The sequence below is a fragment of the Toxotes jaculatrix genome, chromosome 16 (genome assembly GCF_017976425.1).
Source record: "Toxotes jaculatrix isolate fToxJac2 chromosome 16, fToxJac2.pri, whole genome shotgun sequence".
NCBI classification, from domain to species: Eukaryota; Metazoa; Chordata; class Actinopteri; family Toxotidae; genus Toxotes; species Toxotes jaculatrix.
Genome location: NC_054409.1, coordinates 22,353,457 through 22,365,494, shown reverse-complemented (window position 1 = coordinate 22,365,494; position 12,038 = coordinate 22,353,457). Strand labels below are relative to the sequence as shown.

At 41.5% G+C, this 12,038-nt stretch overlaps 1 protein-coding gene across 1 annotated transcript in view; it reads right to left on the bottom strand.

Moving 5' to 3' along the window:
- Positions 1–11,056: 11,056 nt before the first annotated feature.
- The window catches only part of LOC121195426 (netrin receptor UNC5D-like), a 131,347-nt gene continuing 130,365 nt past the window's right edge, over positions 11,057–12,038 (bottom strand). Inside the window, exon 18 of the mRNA XM_041058883.1 lies at positions 11,057–11,525. Coding sequence (XP_040914817.1) covers positions 11,327–11,525 — 199 coding nt within the window. The 3' untranslated portion in view covers positions 11,057–11,326. The remainder of the gene's footprint in view (positions 11,526–12,038) is intronic.

Here is a 12,038-nt window from a genome sequence, read left to right as displayed (position 1 = left end):
CTATCCTGAAAGGGTCTGTATTTATGGCCACTGGGTTGATTAGTTCAGATAGTAGACTTTAGCAACAACAAATATCACAGAAAATTCTGCTATTTATCATCTGTAACTTTAGGGAGAGTGTTTGACTTTACCATTGAAGGAAGTTAGCTGCTAAATGCTGTGTAGCCCAGGAAGAATTTGCATATCCTGCGTGGGAGCAGTGTGATGGCCTGTGAGTGTGTTTGTATATTTGTGTATGTAGGGGTGTGTGTGTGTGTGTGCAGCAGATGGTGGTGAGTTGGAGGGTTTCTTTCATAGAAGTGACCTGCAGAGGAAAATGGAGAAAAAATAAAGGGAAGGGAAACCTTCCTGAGCGTCAGTGACTTATCTTGTGACGCCTGCTGGGTATTGTTTCACTTGCAGTTTAGGAAAAAAGTAAGAAAAAAAAAAAGAAAAGAAAAAAGGAAAAAGTAACATAAGGAATTAGCCTTAAAATGATTTTTATTATTCATATCAACCACAACATAGACAAGTCCCCCAGTCTCTTATTCCACTGCAGTCTGCCTGTTGTATGTAGATTTGCTTTAATTGTGCAATAAAATAAAAAAAAGCAATGCAGAGCAGTGACATTGCATTAATAGCAGAAAGCAGAACAGGAAACTGGATAAAAATGGATCCACGTTCTTTAAATAGAAGGAACATGACAAAGACCGTGGCCTTGCATCACCTCAGCATTTTTATTTGTTTCACGCTCGGCTCACATTAATCATTTATCTGTGCTCTGTGTTAATATTTGTAAATGGGGCTTAAATGGCTGCAGCCCTCTGGACAGCAGTTTCTGTGAGAGTTCACTGCCACAGGGTCATAACTGCCTGTTTACAGTCGAGGGTGAAAGGTCGCCGTGTGAATGTTGTGCTGAGATGAGGGGCCGCAGCCTGACACAGGAGTTGATGATGTTGTTTATGTTGCTCTCATCCTTGTGTGGAGGACGGGAGCCTGACATTCATCCAGTACACTCCCCCTCCTCCTCAAGCACACGGACACACAAGTGGAGTGAAAAGACATCAATATCAACGTGACACAACAACAACATATACTCCAACACAGGAATGAGATTTAACGTGGCGGTAATCAACATTTTTTTTACATTAACAATGGGTCACATGACCACTTTTGCATGAACAAGGTCACTCATAATAACAAATCCACAGATAATTATCAGCTCTAGAGCCTCCCTCATCTTTACGCAGCGTTTTAGCTTCTTTAAGCTGTTGTTTTCTACTTTGGGTCACTCCAACTGCTCTCATCAACAGGCAGCTGCTTTCACAAATGAGACTGAGAGTCTACAGCTATGCTAGAGGCTCTGTGAGGCTGCACTTAGGCACAAGGGTGCTTTGTACTAACACAGTGGTTCTCAAACTGGAGGGGGGGGCAGACCCCCCCGGGGGGAAACATAGAGCCACTGCAGGGGCTGTGTGGATGACCAGAGGAAAATTATGGAGTGAACCTAAGTTGAACAAATATGATTTATATAATGAAAATAACCAAACAAGAGTTTGCTGATGCTATCGTACTGACCTTTATTTCACTAAAATTAAACTTGGATCCTTTTTCATTAGTTGCTTCTGTCATTAACAACTGATGAAAACTGTGCGTGAACGTTTTTGGCTTCAGCACGCCAGAGCTCTTCGAGAACCACTGAACTAACGGTAGAATGCTAACATGCTCGCAAGGACAGTGCTGACATGTTGATCCTAACCAGGAATAACACTTCCCATATTTCTTGGCTTAGTTATCTTCCCAGGATTGAAGGGGACATAATTATTTCTACCAAATTTCATATCCACCCATCCTGTGTGTGCTACGGTTTATCCGTTTAAGACCTGGATGCTTCCCTGTGGAGATGATGGAGACCAAAAACAGAGCTAAAAAGTCAGTGAATATTGGATTTACTTTGCCAGGTGGCCAGAAACATGGCTCCAAATGGCTCCAGAGCAATGCTAATGTTGCTTCATATTGGTGTTTGGATATGTAAATAAGCAAAATATTGCTAACAAGTCTGGCCTGTCAACCTCTTGGTGATATAATGGGCGATGATAAATGAAAATCTGCATGCTAACAGGCTCACATTGACTATGCTAGCATGGTTAAAAATTCTTCTGCGTCAACATAAAAAAAACCATGACACAATTCCAGGAAATCCTTAAAATTGGTTGATATTTCAAAATAAAACAATATCTGAGGCCTCAGCCGTAAAGGATGGAAATCTTTTGAAGAGTACCTTTGTGTATCTTTAAAACAATGACCTCTTAGTGCCAGTGGGAAAAAAAAATCAGCTCAAGCCAAGTTCCTAAAGTCATTTGACAAAAGCCGAAGACAAATGACGTGAGAGTTCCTGGCAAAAAATACTGGAAATACATTGTCAAGCGCCTTATTGTCAAATCAGCGAATAGTTCCTTACACACACACATAGGCCTACAGTTGGATGATCTGTGTCAAGGAAGGTGTTTTCTTGTGAGTTAGAAAAAAAGGGGTTAAAAGTGAGGCCGGTGAGAGAGAGAGACAGAGAGAGGGAGGCGTGAGAGAAAAGCGTCTTGACTGGTTTTGTCTGGTTGAAGGCAGGCTGCATATTAACACTCTGGATTACGATTGAGTGAGGAATGCTGGTCTTTGTTGAAACCTTCGCGGTGATGTCATCAGTACTTTCCCTGGCACCACCTGTGCAGGACTTAAAGGCGGGCCGCAATCAGTGTTGTAATGTGGCCTGATTAGTCACCTGACTCTGTTTTTTAGTTTTTCCACAGAAGACATACGGCGCTTCAGTCAGTAGCTCCATGAAGATTAGCTGCCCTGTGAACTGTGTAAACACTGGCAAATCTGAGTGTTTGTGTGAGCTGCATACAGGAATGTGTGTGGGTGTCAGTGTCTGTGTGGTGTTGTATACACTGTGTGATTTAGGAGAGAAAGTGGCACGAATAAATAATAAGACAGATAAGTTTGAGTAAGTCTCAATGATTAAAAGCAGAGACAGGGAGAAGTGTTTGTGTGTGTGTGGATAAAAAGTGAGAGACAGTGGTGAAAGAAATTCGACATAAAGAAAGAGTGTTGGAAAAAGACAGCGAGTGGGAATTAAAGGAGGACTTGTGGCAGAACCCACAGTGCTGATGTTAGCTGTCTGATCCACTGAGAGACAGTTGGCAGCAGACTGTCTACCAGCCGCAAATGTACAGTAATTCAAAGCATGCGACGTGACGCCGTTCCTCGCGAGCTGGGGCTGCAGTCAAAACCCCCTCACCACCCATCCACCCACATGCACACACACACACACACACACACACGCACTGAAGCAATATTCCCAGTAAAAGGAACAAATGCGCCGAGTGCTCTGCTCCACGTGATGCAATTATTCACAGTTCCATAGCAAATTTGGGCTGAAGCTAATCTCATAACTAAATGGCATGGCGCCTCTTGCAAGAACCAGATCTTCCAAACAACTGAAAGGAATTCAGCTTACTGGTGTCAGTAGCTCGGCTTTGCTGCATCCAAAGTTTACAAGAAAAAGAGGTCAACAAAGTTAGTATGCAATTATCATAATACACTTACAGTCAGTGGTGTGCAAATAGGATTTATTGCCTCAGTCAATTAGTGTTTGGCAGCTACATAACTGAGCTTCTGTTTCAGAATATTCAGCACAGAGAGGTATTTTGTTCTCGCCATCTGCACCAAGTCGAAGTTCAGAGTTGGAACACGGACAGATTTTTGCCTTGAAAGTAAAGATGAAGTTGCCGTGGTAACAGACAAGAAACAGATTTAAGATTAAGAACACAGGGATCGGGAAATGAAAAAAAAATATGTTAACAGTAAAGAGTTGGTGAAAGGAAAACAAGATTCCAGCTTTTGTAGGTTAGTTCTCATGAGCTTCACATGACTTGCATTTAGCCCTTCTCTTACCCCCCCGCCCTTCATTCCCCCGTTTCTCCCTCTGTGCTGAGCGACCCCCTCCCCCCCACCACCTCTTCCCTCCTCCTTTCCTCTGCCACTTCCCACCCCGCTCTCCCCCCCTCCTCCTCTCCTCGCAGCACATAGACTTCCTGTGTGTCCTGGCCTGAATGGTATGCGCATGGAGTGGGTGTCTGGGAGGCCTTTCATCCGGCATGGAAAGAAAAGAGAAATCAAGAGAGAGGGTGAAAAAAAAAGAGAGAGTGAGAGAAGAGAGTCATCTTTAATCCGTTTGAGTCAGAGCAGTTGTCCAGAGGCGAGCGGGGTGGGGCGTATTAGACGGGGTGAGAGGGCTCTGGTTGTGCCAGGGATGTGTGTGTAGCGTCTGGAGGGGAAGAGAGAGGTCTACTGAAAAAGCCTGCAGCCTGCCTGTTTGCCTTTCTGGGACAGATGACATCCGGCTGGGACATGGTCTGCATGGCTGAGCGACCATACTAAACTAGGGCAGGTAGAATAGATAAACATTAACTAAAGTATTCGTGCTCTACTGTGGGAAAGGGGCTAAGTATCCAGTCATTTGCAGAATCTGCAATGAATAAACAACACTAGCGTTGCGTACTGTAGCAGAGTTGGAATGAGAATCTTGCAGCTCCCTGCAGCCCCGTGTGGGTGAGTGCTGAGCTGCATTTGGCGTTGTTAGACGGGGTGTAGCTGGCTGCTGAGTGCCAGGCCTGACTGGACCCTACCCACACTGTGAAGGGGCACACATGCAAGTCTGTGTGACTACCTCATGTCATGGAAACAACCTACAGCTGCGTGTGTGTGCGTGTGTGTGTGTGTGCACATGCGCAAACACAGAATGTCTAGACATGCCTAGACAAGATAATCTTCTATTAAGAAGAAAGCATACAGTGCCATCTGCTGTTTGGGGTTTCACTGTTACTGTCAGCTGCTTCTGTCCTTATGGACAATATAAAAGTTTAATAATGACACGTAAATATCAACCGGTTATAAAGCCGGTGGATTATTTGTTTTCATGTTTGTTCATAAACTCATGTACAACCAGCTCTTAGAACTCTCTGGTTTGTTTTGCTCATCTCATGCTGATGCTGATACTGTACTAAATTAATGCATCACACTGAGCGCAGTGTCACATCTTGTCATCCTCATTGCGGCCCCCCTGTCTACCTGCAGTACCCGCTGGTTTAGCAAAAACACCACTCTGAGCCACTGTGTGTGTGTGTGTGTGTGCTGCAGCTGATTTTTAATTAATAAAACAACACTGATATTACTGTGATTTAAAGTAATTTGATGAGAAAAGAAAATTAGGAGGTCGTTGATCGAGCATTAAATCTTCACATATTAATCATTTAAAGATACAGATTATTAGTGGTGCGAGCGAAGCTGCATTTTATAATAAGGAGCGCAGGAGTCATTATCAGCTCCAAGATGCTTTACATAAAACACAGTCCTGTGTATAATTTAGTATAATCAGTCTGCTATGTTAAACAGAAATTTTCAGCCTTATTATTATCCACATTTAGGAGGTGAAATAATAAAGGATAAAACAAAATTATTTGCATTATATTAAGTTTATTACAGGCCTGTAAGACAAAACCTCACTGACTCAATTAAATGCTTTTCAGTGCTACATATATCTATAAATTAGTCACAAGCTCAACTTAAACAAGCATAGCATCTTTATTTAAATGGGTTCTTTGGTGTTGCCTGCAGCTCTCAACCTGTGAGAGTACATCGTTCTGTTTGTTCCACCTATAATGTGTCGTTCTGTAACCTCAGACGATTATATTAGTGTTATATTATTATTGTTGGAGAAAGAGTAGATTTATGTCAGTTTCACCAGCTGTTGGCGACAGTGAAAACCAAGGCTGGCTACACCCATTTCGTAAAGTACTACTACAACTAAAAATAATAATCTGAGAGGAAACAAAGATGTATAAACCACACGAAAAGAGTAAGCCATATGCTTTCACTGCATATTTATTTCAACACAATACAGTATAATATATACAGTTTCAAAATTGCAAATCTCAGAAAAAGAAAAGAAAAGAAACAGAAGTTGGCTGAAGAGAACATCACCAGTGATAAGCAGTATGGCTGTCACTTTTCACCTTCTTAACATAGCACTTAAATCAAATGTTCAGTACAGAGAGTGTATAGAGAGGTTTCAAATCAAACATACATAAATGCATTACACCGTATTACATAATTATTTGAAGAATAAAATTATACTTATTCAACATTTCCAGCAGTTTCATTTGATAAATAGAGTCATATGAGAATAAGATTTAAAAGGCAGTAGTTTCCATCCTGGAACAAAAAAGCAGTAGAAACAGCAACCAAAAAAAAAAAAAAAAGTAATAAAGTTTTAAGTGAAACTTTCACCACATTTGATGAAATGATATCGTTTTACTCAAGTTAGCATTGTTTTCTATTTTCTCCGAAGCAATGCAGATCTTAAGATAGTAGCGCTGTGAGAAAAACACATTACATCACACATCTGAACAAGCTCAAATAGTAGCACTACTATAGGCTGGATTTTCCAAGGACATGTAGTACAGCTTTTTAAAAGTCACACACAACTTCCCTACACACACTCACCCTCACACACACACACACACATACTCACTGAGTCATTGAGTTTCTGTAAAGGACACTGACGGACACACTGGGCATCCTCAGGTGGCAGATGGTCACATCATTTTTAGTCAGCTCTTTGTCGCTGTAAGTTCCTGGCATCAGAGATAACAGGTTTAAATGCTTCAGGATTCTTAGGAAACACCTCTGCAATGTGTACAAGGTGGGCACTGTGCATGGCAATGAACGATACAGCTTGCATATAACATACTGGTTTCTTTGATATGGTGTATAATTAAAAAAAAAAACATTCTGGTCAGACTTTCCGATGACACAAAACCCACATAGAGAGGCACAATTAGTTAGAAAACTGTGTGATTTTTGTGATGCACAACACACACAACTATAAACCAAAAAAAAAAAAAAAAAAGATTCTTTATAAATTTTGCATGTGTATGTATATATGTCTGTATGTCAGTGAACATGAGGGCAGGGGTTTGAAAGAGCAAAGTAGATGAAAAAATCTATATATATTTTTAAAAAAAGTATGATGTTCAATAATTGTAAGAAAACTCCATAGTTCAAGGTAGGTATGAGAGAGTTTGAGTGGACACACTGGGAACAAAAAAAAAAATGTTTTTTGGAGTAAGATTTGGCAGCATAGCTCCCTGCTGTCCAAGCCTTGAGCCAAAAAGTCAATTTCAGTCAAGTTTCAAGGCCTTCTGCCAAAAAAAAAAAAAAAAAAATTCCAGAAACAAAATCCAAATGTAATCTTCAACTCAAACAGTGACCATAAAATCTTTATGAGGTGCCATAAATCAAGACGTTGTTGCTGTTTGTTATAGATCTGCATAGCAAGGTGTGGTTCCTTCCCTGACTGGAAACCATTGAAAAATATGGGAATGTGGTCTAACATAAATAAAACTTTTATCAAGTACTTTCCACCGTGATGTGGAAGAATGGGTGCTGTCCATCGGCGTGAAGGTGGTCTGGAGAGATGTACCCGATATACCCGTTCTCTACAGGACGACTTTTCCGTGAAGTCCCAGGGCCCAGTTCTTTATAGGCAACTGGTAATTTGGTTTCTCAGTAGACCATCAGCTTCCATCCATCTTGTGCAGCATTCTGATCCTTGTTAAGACACTCAACATGGCGCCTGTCGAGACAAATTTCCTTTTCAAGCTTTCTGTCTACTGGAAAAACATCAGTTTCTCTTAGTTGTTGAAGGGGCTGTGATATTTTCCGGTGATGTGTAAGATGGATGAACAGCGTCTGAGCACCTGTGTGAGTGCTCTCTTCAGGAAAAGTCCCATCTTTGGCATTATTTCTTATTAACTCAGGAGAAATGCCTGTAGAGGAACATTTTTGTGTCCCCTCCCGTACACACTGTGCTGCCTCTGCTTTTCTGTTCCCTTAAGAGGTCTCTACGTACACAGCTGGAATGGAGTGTTGTATCCCATTCATTCTCTTATGACACAAAGGAGACCTGACTGATCCCATCGCAAGCTCAGATACACCTGTAAATACACTAAAAAGTTTGGATAAAATCTAAGGTTACCAGAAACAATTTACCACACAGGGCCTTGTGGAGGATGCAGGACATATTGTGCGCCTCAGCAGTCAGCGCAAGTCATGATTTTGAATGGAGTGATGATACATCAGTGGGTTATGTTGTGGATAATAGCTCAGCTTTTGAGAGCAGTTACAGTAATAATCTTTTTCTCCAAGAGAAAAATGGTGTTTGGCACCATTAGCCGACACTGCAGCTCCTTTGTACCAGACTTTGAACTGGTGAGATTGCTCTTCCAGGTGGCTCAGTGGGAGAGATTCATCCACAGGGGTCAGCATGCAAAAAGTTAGCAGGAAATTCTTGTCTGCGTGTTTCTGGAAAGTAGCTGCTGATCCAAAGTGGAAGAAGCACGTATTGGAATCGCCCATTTTCTGTAGAAAAGACTGGTTCAAATCATTGTCACGATATCAAACAATTCCACGTAACTTTAACAGATCACTTCAAAACTAAAACTTAAAACCTCTCTAACTTTACAGTTGGTCCATACTCATTTAGCTTATTCTGGAAATCTGTTATGTAATGCTTGTTTAGCAGCAATGCTAATACAATTCTAACAGGTAAATAGGAAAAACTGTTTCTCAAGGGTCTGCTTCTCTGTCTCAGGTTGAGGTTAAGGATCTGTAAAGTAAAGCACCTGAAAAAGGTACAACTATTAGATACATAGAAAAAGAAAAAAAAATTTGGTTCCAGCTTATTGGGTGTAAATATTTGCTTATTTTCTTTTTCCTCTTACATTAAACGAGCTCTCACTAGATTTTGGACATGTGGCAGTCAGTCAGTAGTTGCACTCCCTGGTTATATACTTTGGAGATTTTCACTGTACTGTCAGCTGTATTTTACTGCTTGGTTAAGGTTTAGTTCCTGCTGTCCCACAGTGGCCATCTGTGTAAGTGGTTTAACTCAGCATGCGACCTCCATGTGAGTCAGTATCTTCCAGGTGTAAATAAATTCCATGTTTTGGTCTTTTTACACACTGACCTTTTCAGCTGATAGTGGAGAATCGGTCCCTCCTTACAGAGGTTCGTCTGTGTTTGTGGTGTTCTCTGATCCATACAGATAGAATGACAAAGCTTGCTGAGCGCAGGTTTGCTTTGTTCTCGGTTTGATTATTTGGCCAGTCATGGTTCACTGAGAACAAATTGTCAGGAACTCCACCTATCGAATGAAATACATATCTCTGTGGTTGGATGTCTCCGTGAATATTTCCGTGAATACACAAATCAACAGGACTTTGGATTAGCCAGTGCAGAGCCAATGTGAGCACGCTTGAAGCCGTGTCCTTCTTTGGCAGGTTGAAGATGAAACTTGGAGAAGACTGATACCACTCTCTTATCGGTCCACCAAATGTAAGGTTACAACCAGGAGCTGGTCAGCTTAGCTTAGCATGAAGATGCAGTTGTCCTATGGATTAGACAAATGAGATATTAAATGTTATTTACTGGGGCTGGAAGGCCTTTGGACCAGGCAGGACACGCCTTTTCTCCCTGTTACTGGTCTTTATGCTAAGCTGAGCCGCAGCTGTAGCTTCATATTTACTATAGTTATTAGAGTGGGATCTGACTCTTGGCAAGAAAGTGAAGAGCTTATTTTCCAAAATGTCAAAATAAGCCTTTCAGTACTTTGAAGAAGGGAATGACAGCAGCATTGTTTCACCTGGTCTGACTGACTCTGATTTAATCATACTTTAAGGGTTAGAACCAACAGGCTGTCAGGCACAGTGGAGAGAAGCCTCTCTGACACATAACCCTTCTGGGTCCTCCCCACCAGGAGTTTTAACAAGCATCCACCTCAGTCCTTTCCAGGTTCTCTTGTAGTGCAGTTCAAACAGCTACACAATGCAGCATCATAAGACTTGAAGAGTGCTTACATAGCTCCGTTACGTCTTTCTGAAAATTGGACTTTGTATGGGTCTCTGTTTCATCTCTTTGCTGAATACAGTTTTAAGTGTAGCTGATTTCTCCACCGTACAGTATGTGGGATGTCAGGCCTTTCAAGAATTGAATTCATTAAGTAGATGAAAAGAGAGAGCCAACACAGAGTTCAACACAAAGTCACTTTATTAAGTTTTTGGGGAAGGTGGAGCGTCTGAATGCGGGGATCGTCCTGATCAGGTTTTATTCAAATCTCACTCCCTCTCCTCTGCTGGCCAGAGCCGGCCACTATTTGAATAATGATGTCCGACTATTTCCTCCAAGCTGTGATCCCAAAAAAAAACAAAAACAAAAAAAGGCAGCTCCAGTCAAGCTACACATCAGAAGTTAAAATTTATATTCAAAAATTAAGGAAAAAAAAAATGAATTAAACTGATTAATTAATTAATTTTCCTCCAAAAGAAACCAGGAGTTGATTAATAGACATTAGGGAATGCAGTGCGCTCCTGGCTGCATTGCCAGATGCAGCACAGATCAGCTGGCTAAGTTTTCCTCCTCTGCAGCCTTTACTTTAACAACGCGTGATGCCGATGGGGCTGAAAATGTTCATGAGGGTGTTTGTTCAAATGAGATTCATGCCAAATGTAAGTCATTCCTTATACATCCTCATGTTTGTTTAATCAGGGGTGGACAGTAGCTCTCAGTGTCTCCTCATAGATGTTCTGACATGAAATGAATATCCAATACTCCTCGACTTTTAGTTTTTTCTTCTAACTCCCGCAGCAACAGCAGAGACACGGTGCAGGAAAGAAAAAGAAGCATCAGGATATCTAGAAAATGAATGACAACATAATGACGTTACACTAAACATTTTGACAGCCCAGAGGACTGTTTGACGGCAAATGCCAGCACATCCGATCCTGGGAAGGTCACAACACGAGCCTGATTGGCAGTCTCTCTAAAACACACTCCATCTTACACAGAGTCCTCTTCACACAGATACCCATAATCCGTGAATACAGGTTATCGAATCTGTCTTCTGAAGTGTCAAGGAGTTGACATTTTTCAATCAAAGACGGGTGTGGGACACTTCCATCCCTTTCCAAAATGCTTTTCTTTTCTTTTTTTTTTTTTTTTTGGTGCCTCTCAATGAACACAAATACTCCTTCTATGTTGTCCCATGTTTCTGTGTCTGTATGAGCCATTTGGTTTAGCAGAGATGTTCCTTTAATAACAGTCCAAAACTGAGTTTCCCTGCTGTCCTCTCTGCATCTCCTCCTCCTCCTCACCATAGGTCAGCTAGTACACCTGATCATCATGTGTTCATGCAGTAAAGGTTCGTCATGATTTGATCTGCTGTAGACCCGCCCTACCCAAGCTTAGTGAATTCAGAGTCCTGCTCTTCTCTGCTGCAGTCAAATGTAGCCGTCCTGGGGGACTGGACCTTTCCGATTTCCTCTAGGGCACTGGCCAGAGAGTCCAGGTCCCCCGAGTCCTGGTGCTGCGCTTCCCAAAGACTCAGAATCACTGAGGACGGGCTGTCCTGACATGCAAAGTAGCACAGGTTCCTACAGGCCGGGGAACATTTCACATTTTATTAGAGTAGATCACATGGCAAAGAGGAACTGCTGAGAACAAATGAATGGTTCAATAATGAAGACTGACTGCTTTGCACAGTTGGTAAACGATGATAAGGAACAATAAGCAAAACACAGTTTTGAGTGGAGGAGGACTTTGATATAATTCATGCCTTAGCAAAAAAAAAATGAGACTGAGCAAGGTTTGTATTTTAAATGGAAAATGCCTTTTTAAAACAATAAAAAAAATCAACTGATCCAATAAAAACAGTCAGTGAACATAAGCTTAGATCAATTAAACTGGTTTGTTCCAAAGCTGACAATAACAGTGGTGCAGTAAAATTTGGTTCTAGTCTGTGGTGTGAAGTCATGCTGCTGATTGTGTGAGAAAAGACACTGCACACGAGATTTCATTCACACCGCCTTTCTTCTGCTGCTGCTGTTATAACACCTATCCAACAGAGTGCACTGTTACCATTACCATGGGATTTCCTTTGTTGTCCT